We start from the raw sequence: 18,118 nt of genomic DNA on the forward strand, positions 1-18,118 counted from the left end.
AGCTAGGGAGTCTTGTGATATAAACCAGGTACTGACCGCACTGATAGGTCAAGGTAAGGCCACATATCTTATCTGTTCGAGCATCATCGCCGGCTTAAATATCAGCATCCCTCGACCACAAACAACAGAAACCCTCACAGGCAGTCACGGCAGCATGACTTCTCTCAAAATCCTAACTCCACTTCTAATACTGTCAGTACTTGCAGTACTGTCAGTATATGGCCAATATCAGCCCACGGGAATCTCTGGATCAAAGACCACTTCCTTCATGGTATGATGATTCCAAATTTGGTATCTTCATCCACTGGGGAATCTTCGCAGTGCCAGGTCTTGGCTCAGAATGGTTCTGGTACCTCTGGGAAGAGCAAAAGGTACCAGAGATTGTGGAATTCATGAAGAAGAACTTCCGACCAGATTGGGATTATGCTGATTTTGCTCCAATGCTAACTGCAGAATTCTTTGATGCTGATGAGTGGGCAAGAATTTTGCAAACATCCGTGCCAAGTAGGTAGATTGTTCTTTTCTGTAAATCAACACAAACATCTATGGATCTTGGGTCTGATCCTCCAAACATGTAATGCGCCATGTCATTTGTGAGCCTATGATAAACAATGTACTTCCGACAGCCCATAAAGCTGTGAAAGCTTTGTGGATTGGTTCCCTACATTGTTTCACTGCCTGTTAAAACCAAAACAAACAGTCTCTGGATTTCTCCTAACAAACAAGCTTGTGATGTGTCATTTACTGTCTACATCTATGTCATCATTCCAAAATGTCTAAATCTGACTGATGGATAAGGTGGTTATATGGCTAAAATGTCTTGGGTATATTCATCTCCAGTCATTCAGAAAGTAAAGGCCATCCCATGTAAAGTTAATATATAGCATTACAACTGACGATATTGCATAAAAAACACTCACTCACTTGCTCATTATGTTGTGATTATCCTAGGTACACAGTTTTCGTGAGTAAACACTGCGAGGGTTTCTGTCACTGGCCTAGCAATGTGTCCTTCAGCTGGAATTCAATGGTTGCTGGGCCCAAAAGGAATATTATTGTCGGTAATGAAAGCTAAAAATTACTTTGATCTTCCATGGTTTGTCTGAATTATGTTAATCCCTGCAAACATATTTCTACTATCGGTAATTTACAGCTTACTGATATAAAAGTGAAAACATTTAATTACCTGGGACTAGTCTATAGAATTGTCAAAGTTTATTTCATGGAGCATCTGTGATATGAAGTTTTCAGACCCTGGCAAAACAGATTTTCTGTTGTTTCAGCTGAGTTGGCACAAGCAGTCCGCACCAAGACGGACTTAAGGTTAGGTCTGTACCATGTGCTAACATGCAGTGGTTCCACCCTCTCTATCTCCAGGACAAAGAGAACAATTTCACCACAAGGAGATTTGTTGATGTAATGTTTGGCCTATATGTGACATCAATATGTAATATTTTCCATGTACAAATTCACTTAATAGTCTACCCATATATTTTAATATGATAATGATTTCTAAACATTTTGATATTAACAATTACCATGAGTGACTGAAAATGAAAGTAAATAAATATATATTTTCAAGGGAGGTTCTAATCCTTGTTATGTATATAATGTTTCTAAGCATTTTTTTACTTCTTAGTTTTTAGTCATTTTTTCCAAAACATTCACAGATTTTATTAAATGTCAGAAATATTTAGATGTTCTTTAAATTGCTGAAATGACTCACATTTTCAACACATTATTTATATACACTCTGAAATTGCCTGTGCAATGATGAATATTTAATTTAGCTGTTAATAGTTTCAAGAAGTAGAACCTGTGAAGATCTGAGTTAGAATCTTCAGCAACCCATATTTGTCGTATGAGGCCACTTACGGGGTCGGGTGGTGAGACTCACTGACTTGGTTGACCACATGTCACCACATCCCAATTGAGTAGATCGATGTGCATATTGTTGATCACTGGATTGTCTGGTCCAGGCTTGATTATTTACAGACCGCTGCCATATAGCTGGAATATTTCTGAGTGCGGTGTAAAACTAAACTCACTCACCCATTGAAGAGGTAGAATTCATCAAGTGATGTGTATCATTGATGTCATCTAAAGAGAAAGCTGCCATATTCAGATTCTTCATCCTATAACTACACCCAAATTCTGATCTCCAAGATATTATTATTGTCATTATTATTTCAGTTCAAGATCATGCCTGAGCTGTATGAGATTGTGAACACCTTTGAGCCTGACCTTGTTTGGTCTGATGGAGATTGGGAGGCTCCAGACACCTACTGGGGATCCAAGGAGTTTCTGACATGGCTCTACAATGACAGGTTAGTGGCAATAAGTTCTATAAGGTGTAAATATTACTGGCCCCATGATCTAACATGACAATCATGGTGGTCTTCCATAAATAATCATTCACTCACTTGCAACGAGATTCAAACATTTGTCACAAGATTCACTCACTTGCAACGAGATTCAAACACAGGTGACAAAATTCACTCACTAACAAGCTTATACTCAGCATTGAGGTGAGGTGAAATTGGGTTTAACGTCGTGCGTGAGAATATTTCGCTCATATGACGACGTGCATGCGTGTGTATGTTCATGTGCGGCTGCTTGTACTAGCCCAGACTTAAGCTGGTATTATAGTGCTAGCCCACTGAGATACCATGCCGCAGTGAAGCATGAATACCCCACTCAGACACATTATACTGACTCCGAGCCGACCAGTCCTTGTTGTACCCATCAATGCCGAGCGCCAGGCAGGGACCAACAAGTACCATATTTTAACGTCTTTTGGTATGACGCGGTCGGGGATCGAACCCGCGACCTTCCGCTCTCTGGGCGGATGCTCTCACCACTACACCACAGAGGCGGTCGACTTGGGTATGAAGGTTGATTAATGTGACGGTGAACATGAGTGTAGTGCTACCTTTACAGTCAAGATTATTCCCCCTGACAGCAAGTTTCTGTGGCACAATTCTTGGACACAACTTGCCATATAGATATAGATATATATTGCCTGATCAGTTATGGTTTTGTACTCAATGAACATTCTCCATATTCACTAGATTTGACACTGTCAGCTTTCTCCAAATGTACCAAACTTGAAGAAATAACAATCTGGCAAGCATTATGCAAATGATTATCGTATCTGCTGTGGAGGCCCACTTTACCCGTAGGTTCCCAACAAGCCTGCATCACTGACAAAATATTGAAGACATTGTATCTCAGTGCTGATGGACAAAAATGTCAAAACTTCATATTCAAGTATTCAAAGCTCTATATTGAAATTGTATACATTCCAGCCCAATCAAGGATAAAGTAGTGACCAATGACCGGTGGGGTATTGGCTGTAATTGTACCCACGGAGGTGTCTATACTTGCGGAGACAGATACAACCCTGGTATGTAAACAAATATCATTTTTGTGTGTAGCAATCGTTTAATGAATCACAAATATTTTGTTGTTGAATACCACTCCCAGCAATATTCTAGCTGGGACAGTGGTCTGTACATAACTAAGTCTGGACCAGACAATCTCATACAACTGGAATATGATGACATGCATCAGTTAAGTCAGAGAGCCTGGTTGATCACTGGATTGTCTGGTCCAGACTCCGCCATATAGCTGGAATATTGCTAAGTGTGGCATAAAACTAAACTTACTCACTCACTCAGGGAGCCTGACCACCTGATCCAGTTAGTTGTCTCTTAGGACAAGCATGGTTTGCTGAAGTGCACTGTTGACCATCACATCAACTGCTGGTTTCCTTGCTCAAGACTCAGTCTCATTTTGAAAACAGTGAAACTATGGTTTAGTACCCCATTTCTCTCAACTCAGTAGAAAGCAAGAATTGGAACCATATTCAAAATTCCAAACCAAGTTGTATATTTCTCCCTTTGTTACACCTTCAGACCAACTGAACTGCAAACCAAACTCTATCCACAATGAATCCTCACTTTGCCAAAACAGGTGATGTAAGTTCTGGTTTCTCTTCAGGTGTTCTGCAGAAGCACAAGTGGGTGAATGCCATGACAATAGACAAGAAGTCATGGGGCTTCAGACGTAATGCTCCCTTGTCAGACTACCTGACCATAGAGGAGCTCATCGAGACTCTAGCTAGAACTGTCAGGTAAACCAGTTTCCAGATCAATAACAGCTGCCTCATATGCATAGTGTGTTTAGCTTAACTACTGTGTTGAGACAGAACATCCCAAATAGTTTTTATAAACCATTGTATTGAGATTGCATCCAACAAACCGTTGTCACTTAACAGTGATCTGGAAACCAATGTCTTTTTAAGCATCTCCCCCATCTTTGTTACTTTATGATGTTACTAAAACAACTGTCATGAAACATCCCACAAACCATTGTCGCTTTATAGTGTTCTGGAAACCACTGCTTGAAGAATCATTCAAAACAATGTCACAATGTTCTTGAAACCATTGTCTTGAGAGATATGACTTGTCAGCTTCTATACAGTTGATCATATTATAATACCTGATGTAATAAATCCATGCAGTTGTATCCATATCTAGTTGGTGTTAGTTGAACACCCCATCTCTGTTCACAATGATACACAAATGTAAGCATTCCCAAATGTCTCTTCTGTTCCAGTTGTAACGGCAATCTACTCATGAACATTGGACCAACTGCCTATGGTGTGGTTAGCCCCATATATATGAGGAGAGGTTGAAGCAGATGGGCGAGTGGCTCAAGGTCAATGGTGAAGGCATCTATGAAACAAGACCTTGGACCTACCAGAATGAAACTGTGATTCCTGAAATATGGTAAGCATTTGCTGTCTACTTTTCACAACTTGGGGAGCAATTGTAGCATAAAACCCACCTGGGGCGTGATGGGCGAGCTGGCTAAGGTGCCAGGCTAGTGATCAAGCGAGCATGAGGTGCGGGATCGAGCCCACCTGTGACTGGGTATTTTTCAGTGTTGTCACACCCCCTAGTGTACAGTACACAACCCCTGTGCACTTAAAAGAACCCAATAATCCATTGGTATATGACCAGATGGTGGTCATGTGAATACGTGCAAACACCTAGTTGCGGGTACAGCAACATGCAGTAAAATTGGACAAAGTACTGTGACTGTGTGTCCCAGTCCACCCAGCTGTGAATGAGTACCTCGTAAGGATGCGCGCCTTGTGGCAGCAGGAGTTGTATGCTCCCCAGGGAGCTGAGATTGATAATAAGATGTGCCGTTGAGATTGACATCCAATGATCAAGGGATAAAATACCAGTGCCTTGAGCATGCACTAGTGCGTGGATATGTGCGCTATATAAATATCCAATAATAATAAATAAAAATAAATAATAACTTGTCGACTCACTTTATAATTTGTCCAGTAAGAAGAGATCAATAATGCTAAACATCTAACAGGGATGGGAAATTTTCTCCCATAGTTGGTCATGTGAAGTTTTCCCTTGACCAGATGATATTCCTCTAACAATAAATATAAAAATCTAAAACAACTCACAAAACTGTAATGGCAGACTGACAAACAGGCTTCCAAGGATTTCTGTCTCTCAATGTTGTAAGTGAATACTGTGAGACTAAAGATCAAGAGAAAGAATCATCATAAAAAGAAGCTACATGGTCACAAGCCAACTCAGCACTTCAGCAAAGTTTTCAGTCTAGCATATTGATTGCATCAGTGCACTTTATGGGGCAATAAACACCTTGCACAAGAGCACTTACATAAGGATATCACTTTCAAATGTTAGCACACTGAATAAGTATGATAATGTCTAAAACATATACATGTACATGGAAACACAAGAGCACAGAGGCAGATTACTTTTTCATTTTTTTCAATCCGTTATTTCAAAGACTTTTTATGGGCTATTCAAAACATTTTTTGGAAACATTTGTTGCTGAGTTTGCAGTATTCATTACATTTTATCTGTTTGTAGACTGGTTTTCTATTTGTCGAGTCTTCAGGTCATGTGAAGCCCTAGATTTTTATAAAATTATGTCTCGCATGTCTCTAACACTCCCTGGATCAGCATCTGTGTTGAAATGAACACTTATATCCAATATAATTCTGTGAAAATAACTTTAAAGTCTAAGTGAAGCCTTCAAAATGATGAATAGATAGCATTTCTAATTTGACAGAAATGTTGTCCGATACAGTTCCTTCTTTTGACTTGCAAAATATCTTCCCATGTTTTTGTTGAGGTGAACAATTGACTAATTACATATGATTGTGACAAGTGCCAGTGTCTGATGGGAGCAGGATATGCCCACCTACTTGTGAACACCTGGTATCCTCACAATATAATGGTGAATGATAGACATTGCTCATGACAAGGTTAGAATGGTACAATCAACTCTGATTTTGGCAGAGATTTTTTGCGAACACCAGGTATTCTCACTTTTTATTCATGATACATTTACAGTGTTCATGATAGGGTCCGAATAGTACAATCAACAATGCACAGATTTCTTTCAGAGTATGGAATGGGTCTTGTTGCTTTAATATCAATGTTGAACCATGTTCAGGTACACCTCAAGGACAAATGGACAAGAAAAAGACATCTACGCAACCGTCATGAGCTGGCCCAACGTAGGGACCTTCCAGCTGACCCGCCCTATCCCTAATGCCAATTCTGTGGTCAGTCTACTGGGCTACTCTGGAACATTCAGCTACACCAAAGCTACAGGTCAAGGCATCAACATCAACATTCCGGCCATTCCTGCAAACGCTATGCCGTGCAAGTGGGCATGGGTGTTCAAGATCACCAATGTTCAAAACTAAGGCATCATGACTGTACACCTCTCAGCTGATACTTGTGTGAATACTACAAACTAAGGCATCATGACTGTACATCTCTCAGCTGATACTTGTGTGAATACTACAAGCTGTTTTTTATACCAACTGTAATGGTGTTCTATCATATTGTGTAAATGAGTGAAGAATGTGTATCTTTCTTGCAATAAACAATATATATAACTTCATATTGGTGATTTTTCTAGTCCTGTTCTTAACTCTGATGTTAGACTATGGATTTCTTTGAGAGGCATTTTAGAAGTTGTGAAGATGAAGGAAACTAAGTTCTATGGATAGTCAACTTCTTTATTGCAATGAGTGCGACGTTTCGGTGTAGGTACTAACACCGTTATCAAGCAAGTGATGAGCGTCAATGATTTCAATGAAGATGTCCAAGAACTTCAGCTTAGTGCCCCAAAACAAAATTGAAATGCCAGCATGTAATCTTGGCTGGGTATTACAGAAAGCTAAAACATTTACCTCAATACTTGGTGATATCCTTTCAATGCCAGTACCTGTCTGATTCTGCAAGGAATCGACATAAGACTCTCTGAGGGAGAGAAGTCGAAAAATGATGGATTCTTATATGTAGCAAATGATAGCCATGACATCATCTAGTTTCCTCAGTCCTTCTGGAGATATATCTGTTCTTACACTGATTACTACAGCCAAATATCTTCAGCTGTTTTCCTTCAGTATTCCCAAAATTTGCCTTCAATGACATGAACCACTCTTAGGTCTGTTTATAGATTTGCATCAGAACAATTAATGACAGTAAACAGTAGAAGCCAAATTCAGTGGCTAGGCAAAATCTGCACCCAGTTTTCCACTTTGGTGCAAGTGATGAGTTCACTGTTGACTGTGTTCCTCACCCCCTCCATACAGTTTTGAAAAACATAATTTTGTTGTATCATTCAACGTTCTCAATGAATTTCCCTAACATAACACACATAACTTACAGTAGCATTTAATTAAATGGATGTATGTTACACCACAGCAGGGGCGGTGGGGTTCTAGGTACAACATGTGAAGCCCATTTCTGGTGTCCCCCTACTGTGATATTGCTGCTAAAAGCGGTGTAAAACCATACTCACACACACGCACACACGCATGCACGCACGCACACACACACACACAAAATCTCACTCACTCACTCACTCACTACATGATGGCATACAGTGTATTGTGAAATGTCATTGATAGCTCCTGTCAATTACAAACACCACAATTTAGGAACCCACAAACCTCAAAGAGACCTGAGTGGCTAAAGGTGTGAGTCCAGCATTTTAAAAACAAATTGTGTTAATGGCCGGTGCTCCTGATAGGGCAGGGCATGTGTAGCTCTTTTCGGGACACCTGCTGTCATCAAAGATTTCCAGTCACCAATTCATACAATATTCACAGCTATTTTGCCCTTTGCACCAAATGAAATCTGTTTCTGAGGAAAGTCAAGACTGAGTATTCCTTGACACTGAAGGGGGCGGTGGGGTAGCCTAGTGGTTAAGGCGTTCACTCATCACGACGAAGACCCAGGTTCGATTCCCCACGTGGGCACAGTGTGTGAAGCCCATTTCTAGTGTCTTCCACCATGATATTGCTGGAATATTGCTAAAAGCGGCATTAAACCAAATTCACCCACTCACTTTGACACTGAAGATGTATGTTTACTATAATTTTAACAGTATTCCAGTCATATCATGGCCAGTCAGCCTAAAGTTGGAACAAAACACACAGTGATACAGATGTTTACAACATGTTGTCAAACTTAGAAGTACAGTGAAGGCAAACTGAATCCCAACCCACATAGGTTTCCTGTGCGCACAAGGGATACAACTCTGCACAGCCAATTGTGCCACCTGTACCCTCACATGGCCGGAGAAAAATCACTGACAGATTGCCACCATTCAAATAGCTGCAAAATTGCTGATGCAGATTTAAGCAAACATTTACTCACTCACACATCTTGCCACTGGGCAATACAACAGACTCAAATGGTGATGAGGACCAGATACTTCCCTACCACTGTTGCAGGAGAGTCAATAATTGTCTCAAGAGTGACATGCCCTTTGAATGCCTCATAGCCTCTTTCTTCTACAGTGTGTTCTGATGGGATTGTTTCTGTTTTTAATTTCAAGACTAAACTCATTCTGCTTACATCACAATCAACTGATTGCCAAATTATATGAATGAAAGAGATTGTAATTGTTTTGTAGTTATAAAAAATCATTCATTATTTTCAGTCATTAAAAAGAAAGAAATGTGGCTTATTGATACGTATAAATGTTGACTTTATTCACTATTTTTCCAGATAATAATAATCATGCCCATTAATCAGATACTACCAGATACCCTTAGATTGTCATTACACATGTATATACAAATTGTCACGGTATATAGCATGGTGTTGACTTATCATGGGGACATGAAACATGTCATCAAGTGATCGCTAATGTACATTTTATAATTTCACATCTGAGTGAGTGAGTGAGTGAGTGAGTGAGGTGTAGATAGTGCAAGGCGATCGTCATGTGAGAGAGAGACTGAGTGAGTGAGTGAGTGAGTGAGTGAGAGAGAGAGAGAGAGAGAGAGTGAGTGAGTGAGTGAGTGAGTGAGTGAGTAGTGAGTGAGTGAGTGAGTGAGTGAGTGAGTGAGTGAGTGAGTGATGGTATTGTGCCACTCTGACTAACATATCAACAGATACCTAGGTATTGTAACATGATCGCAATGATGGGAATCAACCCTTGGCCTCCAGCCAGATGAGCAAACATTTATTCTCTAGATCCACCTTACTGCCCCAGATAAATGTGTATGTGGCATGGCTCAGGTGTCCTTGGATGATGTGAACAAGGAGTTAAATTATATAATGAAGGTCATCCTATATCAAGATGACCATGACATTCTGAAGCCTTGTTTATCATTCCTCTTGGTGTCTTCATTATATTAACACACATGATGTGCAATATCACAGATCACTGGCCTTTGATGGCCCACTTCACCTTGACTGTCCCAAATACTACTTACACAGCTGTAATCAGTAACACTATTATAATATCGGTCATCACTACAGATAACATCACCACATACACTTGCCAGAATATGGCTTCTGTGACAAAGTTAAGTTCATTATTAATACTGTCAGTACTTGCAGTGCTGACAGTAAATGGCCAGTACCAGCCCACATGGGAATCTCTCGATGCCAGACCACTCCCTGCATGGTACGATGATGCCAAGTTTGGTATCTTCATCCACTGGGGAGTGTTCTCAGTACCAAGTATTGGCAATGAGTGGTTTTGGTACCTATGGCAAAAGCAGAAGTTGCCAGAAGTTGTTGACTATATGAAAAATAACTTTCGTCCTGATTGGACATATGCCGACTTTGCGCCAATGTACACTGCTGAATTCTTTGATGCGGATGAATGGGCTAGAATTCTGGAATCTTCTGGCGCCAAGTAAGTGTCAGTACAATTTTAGTTCAAATACATCACAAAGTTAAATCACCAGAATACAGTTATGTAATCATATCAAATTCATGTCTGTTATTAAAGATTGAATGGTTGCTTTGTTGTTTAATGCTGCACTAAGCAATATTCCAGCTATATGGCAGCGGTCTGTAAATAGTCAAGTCTGGACCAGACAATCCAGTGATCAACAGCATGAGCATTGATCTATGTAATTGGGATACAATGACATATGTCTACCATGACAGCAAGTCTGACCACCTGATCCTGTTAGTCGCCTCATACAAAAAGCATGGGTTCCTGAAGACCAATTCTTACTCAGATCTTCACAGGAGAAAAAGTGTCAACTATCCAACAATGAGGCCAAAATCAAATCCTGACTGTTTTTTGCTTGTGTTTGTGATTGGTGGTACTAGTTGGGCATGATATAAACACCATTTAAAGAACACCTGGTGTCATTACTCATTGATTATGAACAATTAACACATGTTCATGATATAATATGAATCATACCATCTATTCTGCTTATAGGTTATTTGCTTATAAAAGGATATATTTATAAAAAAGGTTATATTTGCATCTAGAAAAGGAATATTTGAAGTCATCACGATATGATGTTAAAACTGATCTCAGTTAGTAATATTAAACAAACAGAAAATGATGATGTTGCTTTTACTAAGAATCAAACAATATGTACATTTTTCCGCCTTTGTCCCACCAGGTACATAGTGTTCGTCAGTAAACACTGCGAGGGTTTCTGTCACTGGCCTACAAATGTGTCCTTCAGCTGGAACTCAATGGTTGCTGGACCAAAGAGGAATATTGTTGGTATGTACATTCACAGTTGCATTCAGCTTGGTGCAAGGCAATCTCATCTTATATAATATCTAATATCTGATAAAAATAAATATACTAAATGCCCAAACTGTTGACGTGGGAGGATATACATGGATTGTTATGTTTGTTTGTTGTTTAACAAACCACACTAAGCATCATTTGCACAATGTACATAACTGAACCAGACAATCCAGTGACTGCAATGATCAACCGCTTCTACGCCAACTGATGCTGGCCCCAACATGTATTTAGTAACCTGATATGACCAGCATAACACACTGTTTGCTAGATGATATATTCAAATAATCCAGGCAAGAAAAAACAATTTGGTGTTTGATATTATGAGCAAAGGTCCATATCTTTAAAGTACAATGACATTCAACCAAGTTTGATCACCTGACCCATTAACAGCTGTTACACCTCTCATGATCAAAAAGATTGCTGTAAATGAGGACAGTTGCTTTCCAATGATGGTTGGTTACAGTCATAGCAGGTACAGCATCCAAAAGCAATTACGTTTCATGCACCATGTTCACATCAATTATTACATGGTATGTTGGTTACAGAAGGCAAGATATTGTGTTTCAGTTGCAACCACAATATTTTGCTACTGACAGATTTACTTGAGGCATGTATACAACTCAAAATATAATTTAAGACCAACCAAAGAACAAAGAGTTCCTGTTAAAGTATTTTCCAAAATCAAATATAAGTTGTGGTATTATTTTCACTCTTTTAATTTTTCCTATTTAAAAGGAGAACTGGAGAAATCAATCCGTGGCAAGACCGACTTGAAGTTTGGCTTGTACCATGTGCTGTACGAGTGGTTCCACCCTCTCTATGTACAAGACAAAGCAAACAACTTCACAACTCGGAGATTCGTTGATGTGAGTTGGTAGAATACTCATTTGTGCACCCATAGCTATTGCTATTAGTCAAACATTCTGATCTCATGAATCCAACTGGGCTAGGTTATAAAATACTGAATACCTGACACATTGGTAAGGAGTGTCAATGTCATTTCATAACAGGTGGTTCACTTCCGACACAAGTATTACAGGTATTTGTCTATTTGAGCTTAAAAAGTTAATAACTAATATTATAGTCCGTTTGATTTCATTTGATACTAATGAATTGCTCACTAACACAAAATCTAATAATTGCAACAAAACTATATTTTGCACAATCACATGAAATCCACAGACCAACTCTGATGATTTGTCTCATAATTTTGGGCACGCGAATAAAAAAGTTGTTTAAGAAACGGTAATTATTTTGTGAAAATAGCGAAAAGTGACAACAAAATAATTACCGTTTCTTAAACAACTTTTTTATTCGCGTGTCCAAAATTATGAGACAAATCATCAGAGTTGGTCTGTGGATTTCATGTGACTGTGAAAAATTTGGTTTTGTTGCAATTATTAGATTTTGAGTTAGTGAGCCATTCATCTGTTTCAAATGAAATCAAACGGACTATACATGTTTGTTAAACTGTGGACAGGTGGATGTCACTGATGAGGTTGTTGCATGCCAAACAGAGTTTGTTTACTCTAAATGTATTTCCAATGCTTATGAATTGCTTAGATATTCAGCTTTGAAGTTCAGTCTTATTGAATCAAATAAAAGGAAAGGAACGCCTTCTTATACTTCATTTCTTTAATTTTGAGTTTCATCATCCAGTCAAATAGCCTATAAAACATGGTCAACAGGAATCTGCTGCTATGTAGATGCATCTATATTTGTAGTTCAAGATCACCCCTGCCCTGTATGAGCTTGTCAACACCTACAAGCCTGACATTGTGTGGTCTGATGGAGACGAAGAAGCCTCTGCCTCCTACTGGGGCTCCCGCGAGTTCCTGGCTTGGCTCTACAACGACAGGTGAGCTAATGCCATGCTGATTCCAGGTTTCAGATGTTCCCAAGCGACCTAAAATGCAACTCAATCCTTGTGGTGATCTTGCTAGGTGACTTGGTTGACTTTTTGTACCCTGACCACTTGGATTGTTGCTTACAATATCCATCACTGGTTTGTCTGGTCCAGATTCAAACACTTACATGATGCCATCATACAGCTGGAACATTGCTGAGAGAGGCATTAAACAAGAAGCCAACAAAACATAAGCAAAAAGTGACAGTGAATTATTACATGTTACAGAAGATTCATTAGGACCAATTTCACCCTCATATACAGACTTGACCCTATTATGTCTTAAAAGAATAGAAAGTAAAAGAGTGATAAATAAGTGATGCACTTGAAAAAAACTTCATTATTCTGAATCAATAAGTGTTGACTGTTATCTGTTTAGCCCAGTCAAGGATGTTGTGGTGACCAATGACCGGTGGTGCACTGACTGCAAGTGTAATCATGGAGGTGTCTACACATGTGGTGACAGGTACAACCCTGGTAAGTTAATAAATACTGGCTGTGGTGAGTGAATTCAGGTTGTATTATGCCATAGTCATCAATATGCAACCAACAGATACCTAAAAAGGCTATTAAATTCTCATTTAAAGCAATGTAATAATTTTGATCTCTTCCAATGTGTCTTTGTTCCTGAAGGTTCAGTTGTCTGATCTTCCAGGTGTTCTGCAGAAGCACAAGTGGGTGAATGCCATGACAATAGACAAACAGTCGTGGGGGTTCCGACGTAACGCTCCCCTGTCAGACTACCTGACCATAGAGGAGCTCATCGAGACTCTAGCTAAAACAGTCAGGTATATCAATGTATTAAGATCCTCTATGGTTTCAGGCTCATGCTCAGATTTCTCATGAAACAACTAAAAGATGTCAAAGATAATTCTATTTATCACTAAAGCCCAACTTAATAAGTGCAACCAATAAGAATACACAGCATTCATCGCACTATCCACTGAAATGACAATTACGATCAATTATCAACAATATACCATCATACAGCCTGAATTCCTAAATTTCAATCTCTGCCAAACAAACTTAAGCACACACAACACAAGCATGCTCTCCACAGTTGCCCATGTAGGGGTGGAAATCAGAAATCACATGTGCTGATCGGAAAGCTATGTTCATTCAAGATGAGAATTTAGAACCATCAAGGCTGATAGACTGAACAGAAGTTTCACCTGACACAATTTTGGACTACCCCAACTATATTATATGCAGTCAATTAAAGGGGTATGACCATCCCCTGAAACTATTCCTCACCCATGTTTCTATCTTTAGCTGTAATGGCAACCTGCTGATGAACATTGGACCGACTCACTACGGGGTAATCAGCCCCATCTTTGAGGAGAGACTGAGGCAGATGGGGCAGTGGCTCAAGGTCAATGGTGAAGGCATCTACAAAACAAGACCCTGGACCTACCAGAACGAAACAAGTCCTCCGGAATTATGGTAAGTGAAAACTAATGATCACCAGAATCTTCATATGTTTCCGTTTTCGATGTACAGAGCAATTGTTTGCATTCCATATATGGCAAGTGTTCCCTGTTTGGAAGCTGTTCATCTAGAAATTTCAATTATCGATTTCAGGCAAGTCATAATAGTGAGTGAGTGAGTGAGTGTGGTTTTACGCAGCTTTTAGCAATATTCCAGCAATATCATGGCGGGGGACATTGCTTCAGACATTGTACTCATGTGGGGAATCGAACCCTTGACGTGACGAGCGAACGCCTTAACCACTAGGCTACCCCACTGCCCTGCAAGTCATAATAAGTCTTTTATTGCATCAATAGGAAGATAAAGTAAATGCATATGCCCCAATATGTATAATATAGACCAAAATATTGTCGAAAATGTGTGACATTGAGTCTTTAAATCAGATACAATTACATAAAGAATATGTGTCTTTTTGTTATGACATTCTCATCAACATTCCATCACAGCAGCTTGTAAGCAAAAAGTGTGGGTCAGTTTCAGGCATGAAAGCAGCTTAGTAATGATTCCATACTGCTGTCATTTCTGTTTTACCTCTTTTCTTCAAATAAGAGATTGATTGTTCTGTGTGATTTCAAAGCTCTTCCTAATGAGTGGGGCGGTGGGGTAGCCTAGTGGTTAAAGCGTTTGCTCGTCACGCCGAAGACCTGGGTTCGATTCCCCACATGGGTACAATGTGTGAAGCCCATTTCTGGTGTCCCCCGCCGTGATGTTGCTGGAATATTGCTAAAAGCGGCGTAAAACTAAATTCACTCACTCACTCACTCCTAACGAGTGCCCTGGGCATTAAATACAACAAATATAGCACAAGCAGGACATAAGTATAATCATTACCTTTATTACTCAACAATCATGGATACACACATTTATTATGTCAGTGGTTGATGGGTTGTTATGAAACTTTATGGTGATAAATGAACTCAGTTTGTTATATTGGATAATTGTGAGTTGCTGTATCCTCACAGGGGGTTGAAACATTGTAAAGTCCCAAAACATTCAAAGTAAATTTAAACATACCATTATTTCTAACCGTAGAATATGTGTTATTTTAATTTATGGCTAAATTGTCTAACCTTGCTGACAGCTGAAGGGATGGTGTAAATCCAGCTAGGGTCCATGAAGGAACAAATGTACTGTAAGTCCCCATGGTCCCTAGTATGGTGATCTACCTTCAGCCGTTGGCAATCTATAGCCTGTTTTTAGTTTGTATTGTCATGTATAGTTAAAATGTTTTATAGTTCACTACTAGTTTTAAACTGAAATCTGTGATAAACTAGTTATTTTACTGTCCTTCGTTGACAGAGTTTTATAATTTACCTGTATTTATTATGAAATTATAACTTGTTTTAGTCACGATATGGCTGAAATATTAATAATGTGACTTAAAATCTTAACTCACTCACTCACTATATTGGATGATGATCAAGTATTCCATGGCTGATGTTGACATAAGACCTCAGTGATGAGAAATTCAGATCAGACAGTGATATCAATAAGTCATTTTGATTACAAAACTCATTACCAGGAGATCCTCACAGAGCAAAGTGAAACAATTCTTCACAGAAACTGTGACATCAACCATGAATTTTATGAAAATGTTTGAATGTATATTAACATCAACCTTCAGGTATACATCAAAGAAGTCTGACGAAGGTACTGACGTCTATGCCATCATCCTTAGCTGGCCGACTGAAGGTGTCATCACCCTTCGCCGACCATTGCCTGACCCAGCCAAGACCGTAGTCACTCTTTTGGGGTACACTTCTGGATCATTTGAATGGACCAGTGCTGGTCCCACTGGGGGGATTAACATCACTATTCCAGTCATACCTGCCAACAGGATGCCGTGTAAGTGGGCATGGGTGTTCAAGATGAGCAATGTTAAAAACTGAACCAGCCAATGAAATCATCTGTATGATGTAGTAAATATAGTGATGTAATATTTCTTATTCATATGAAATAAATCTTGGCTAAAATGGTTTTGTTCTGTATTATAATGACGTCGCATAACACATTTAACATGTCAGTGGTTGATGGGTGAGTGATTCAGTATTGAGAACAGTATTTCAGTTATTGGTATATCATGTTGTATGAACACCAGGGAGTTGATATTGAAAATACAATGTGACGTTGAGATTTACATCCAGTGATCAAGGGAAATCAAAGCACCTAGCTTTGAGCAGCTGAGCTGGATATTGGAGGTATACAAATATTAGCATGTATGTATGGTGTATATCCTTATTAAGGAATGCCTTACATGTTGCATGTCCCAGACATAACCAACAAACATGAGCACAGTACTGGCAACCTTAGAAGCATGCTGTACTATTGGTTTGACAACTAATAAAACAGAGGAAACTAATGATGGATGCTGCATTTGAGTTGAAACGTGTCTTGACTGGAGCTTTGTTTTTTGAACATCCCATATTTCAATATGAATACAGTGAAGCCCCGTTAGTCCGGACTCCGATAATCTGGATGTCTCGCCTCCCGGACGATTTCAGCTTGTTACCAATCTATGCCTATATAATTTGCCTCGATAATCCGGAAATTTGGTTTCCGGAACCGGACGGTAAGTAGCTGTCACCAATCAGTAAAATAAACAGTAAATTGCTTCACAGTCCGGACGCTGTAAGTCGTGTTCACGAACCGTAACAACACCTCCCGGCGATGTTTACTTAATTAACTGGCCAACTGGGTTCTTGTTTTAATTAGACATTAAAAGCTCCCGACTGAAGATGCTGTACATTTACACTTTGGTTGACACCACAATACAAGGGCGTGGATGACAAGTGAGCTGTTTTGTGATTGGTTAATGTACTTTGACAGACAGATGCGGTCACGTGGACTTAAAGTGATTTTGCTTTACGACAACGCTGCAAGTCACAAGTGTGCTTCGCTAACTTTGCAAAATGTGACCAAATACCACGTCTCATATTCAACCGATGGATGCAGGAATAATTCGGACATTCAAGGCATACTACAATAGATCGCTTGTTAGACATTACCTCACCTGTATATGCATTTCAACTGGAATGTTGCCACATCTGAAACCCTCACACTGATGAACTATGCCTTGAAAGTATCTATCACTATGAGAAAGTGTAGTCCCAAAAGAACATGTCTGTTGCATTTGCCCACTTTTTAAAAGGTTTTGTGTATTCACAGGTTAGGCAATGGAAGCCGTTCCAATTTAAACAGAGGAGTACACAAAATACCTCGGGCCACTTGCACAGAACGATCTACAGTCTATGTTGGAGGATGGGAGTTACGATCCTCATAGTGCTAAGATTGCCCAGACCAAGACTGCTGTTTTTCAGACTTCTATTTAGTGGAAGCCGTGGTGGCTGAGTGGGTTAGAGCTGGTCATCAGATGCCTCAGTCCGAGAGTGTGGGTTCAATACGACTTCACTCCAAAAAGTGCAAGAATCCAATAGAACATATACGTTATATCTTGCAGGTAGCTGGCAGATTATAAACCAAGTGATACTTATCTGTGACTATAACTGTCCAATCATCTCTTGTGCTAATATATTTTCATAATGGGAAATCATGAATAGCCTGACTTAACCAGAATCACAACACAATGTCCTTTAAAAGCCAAAACTCCACCTTGGTTGGATA

At 39.5% G+C, this 18,118-nt stretch overlaps 1 protein-coding gene and 1 pseudogene across 1 annotated transcript; both read left to right on the plus strand.

The window, feature by feature from the left end:
* The first annotated feature begins 340 nt into the window (after nt 1-340).
* LOC124280745 lies at nt 341-6,970 on the plus strand (annotated as a pseudogene).
* A 2,894-nt stretch (nt 6,971-9,864) lies between these two features.
* LOC124280761 (alpha-L-fucosidase-like) lies at nt 9,865-16,400 on the plus strand. Its single transcript, XM_046716738.1, has 8 exons — nt 9,865-10,236; nt 10,967-11,073; nt 11,839-11,969; nt 12,828-12,961; nt 13,389-13,486; nt 13,665-13,797; nt 14,282-14,452; nt 16,122-16,400. The coding sequence occupies exons 1-8, from the start codon at nt 9,884-9,886 to the stop codon at nt 16,384-16,386; spliced, it is 1,392 nt and encodes a 463-aa protein (XP_046572694.1). The 5' UTR covers nt 9,865-9,883; the 3' UTR covers nt 16,387-16,400.
* The last annotated feature ends 1,718 nt before the right edge of the window (nt 16,401-18,118 follow it).

This window comes from Haliotis rubra, unplaced genomic scaffold, assembly GCF_003918875.1.
Source record: "Haliotis rubra isolate DU_JTF1 unplaced genomic scaffold, ASM391887v1 Scf273, whole genome shotgun sequence".
Taxonomy (NCBI): Eukaryota; Metazoa; Mollusca; class Gastropoda; order Lepetellida; family Haliotidae; genus Haliotis; species Haliotis rubra.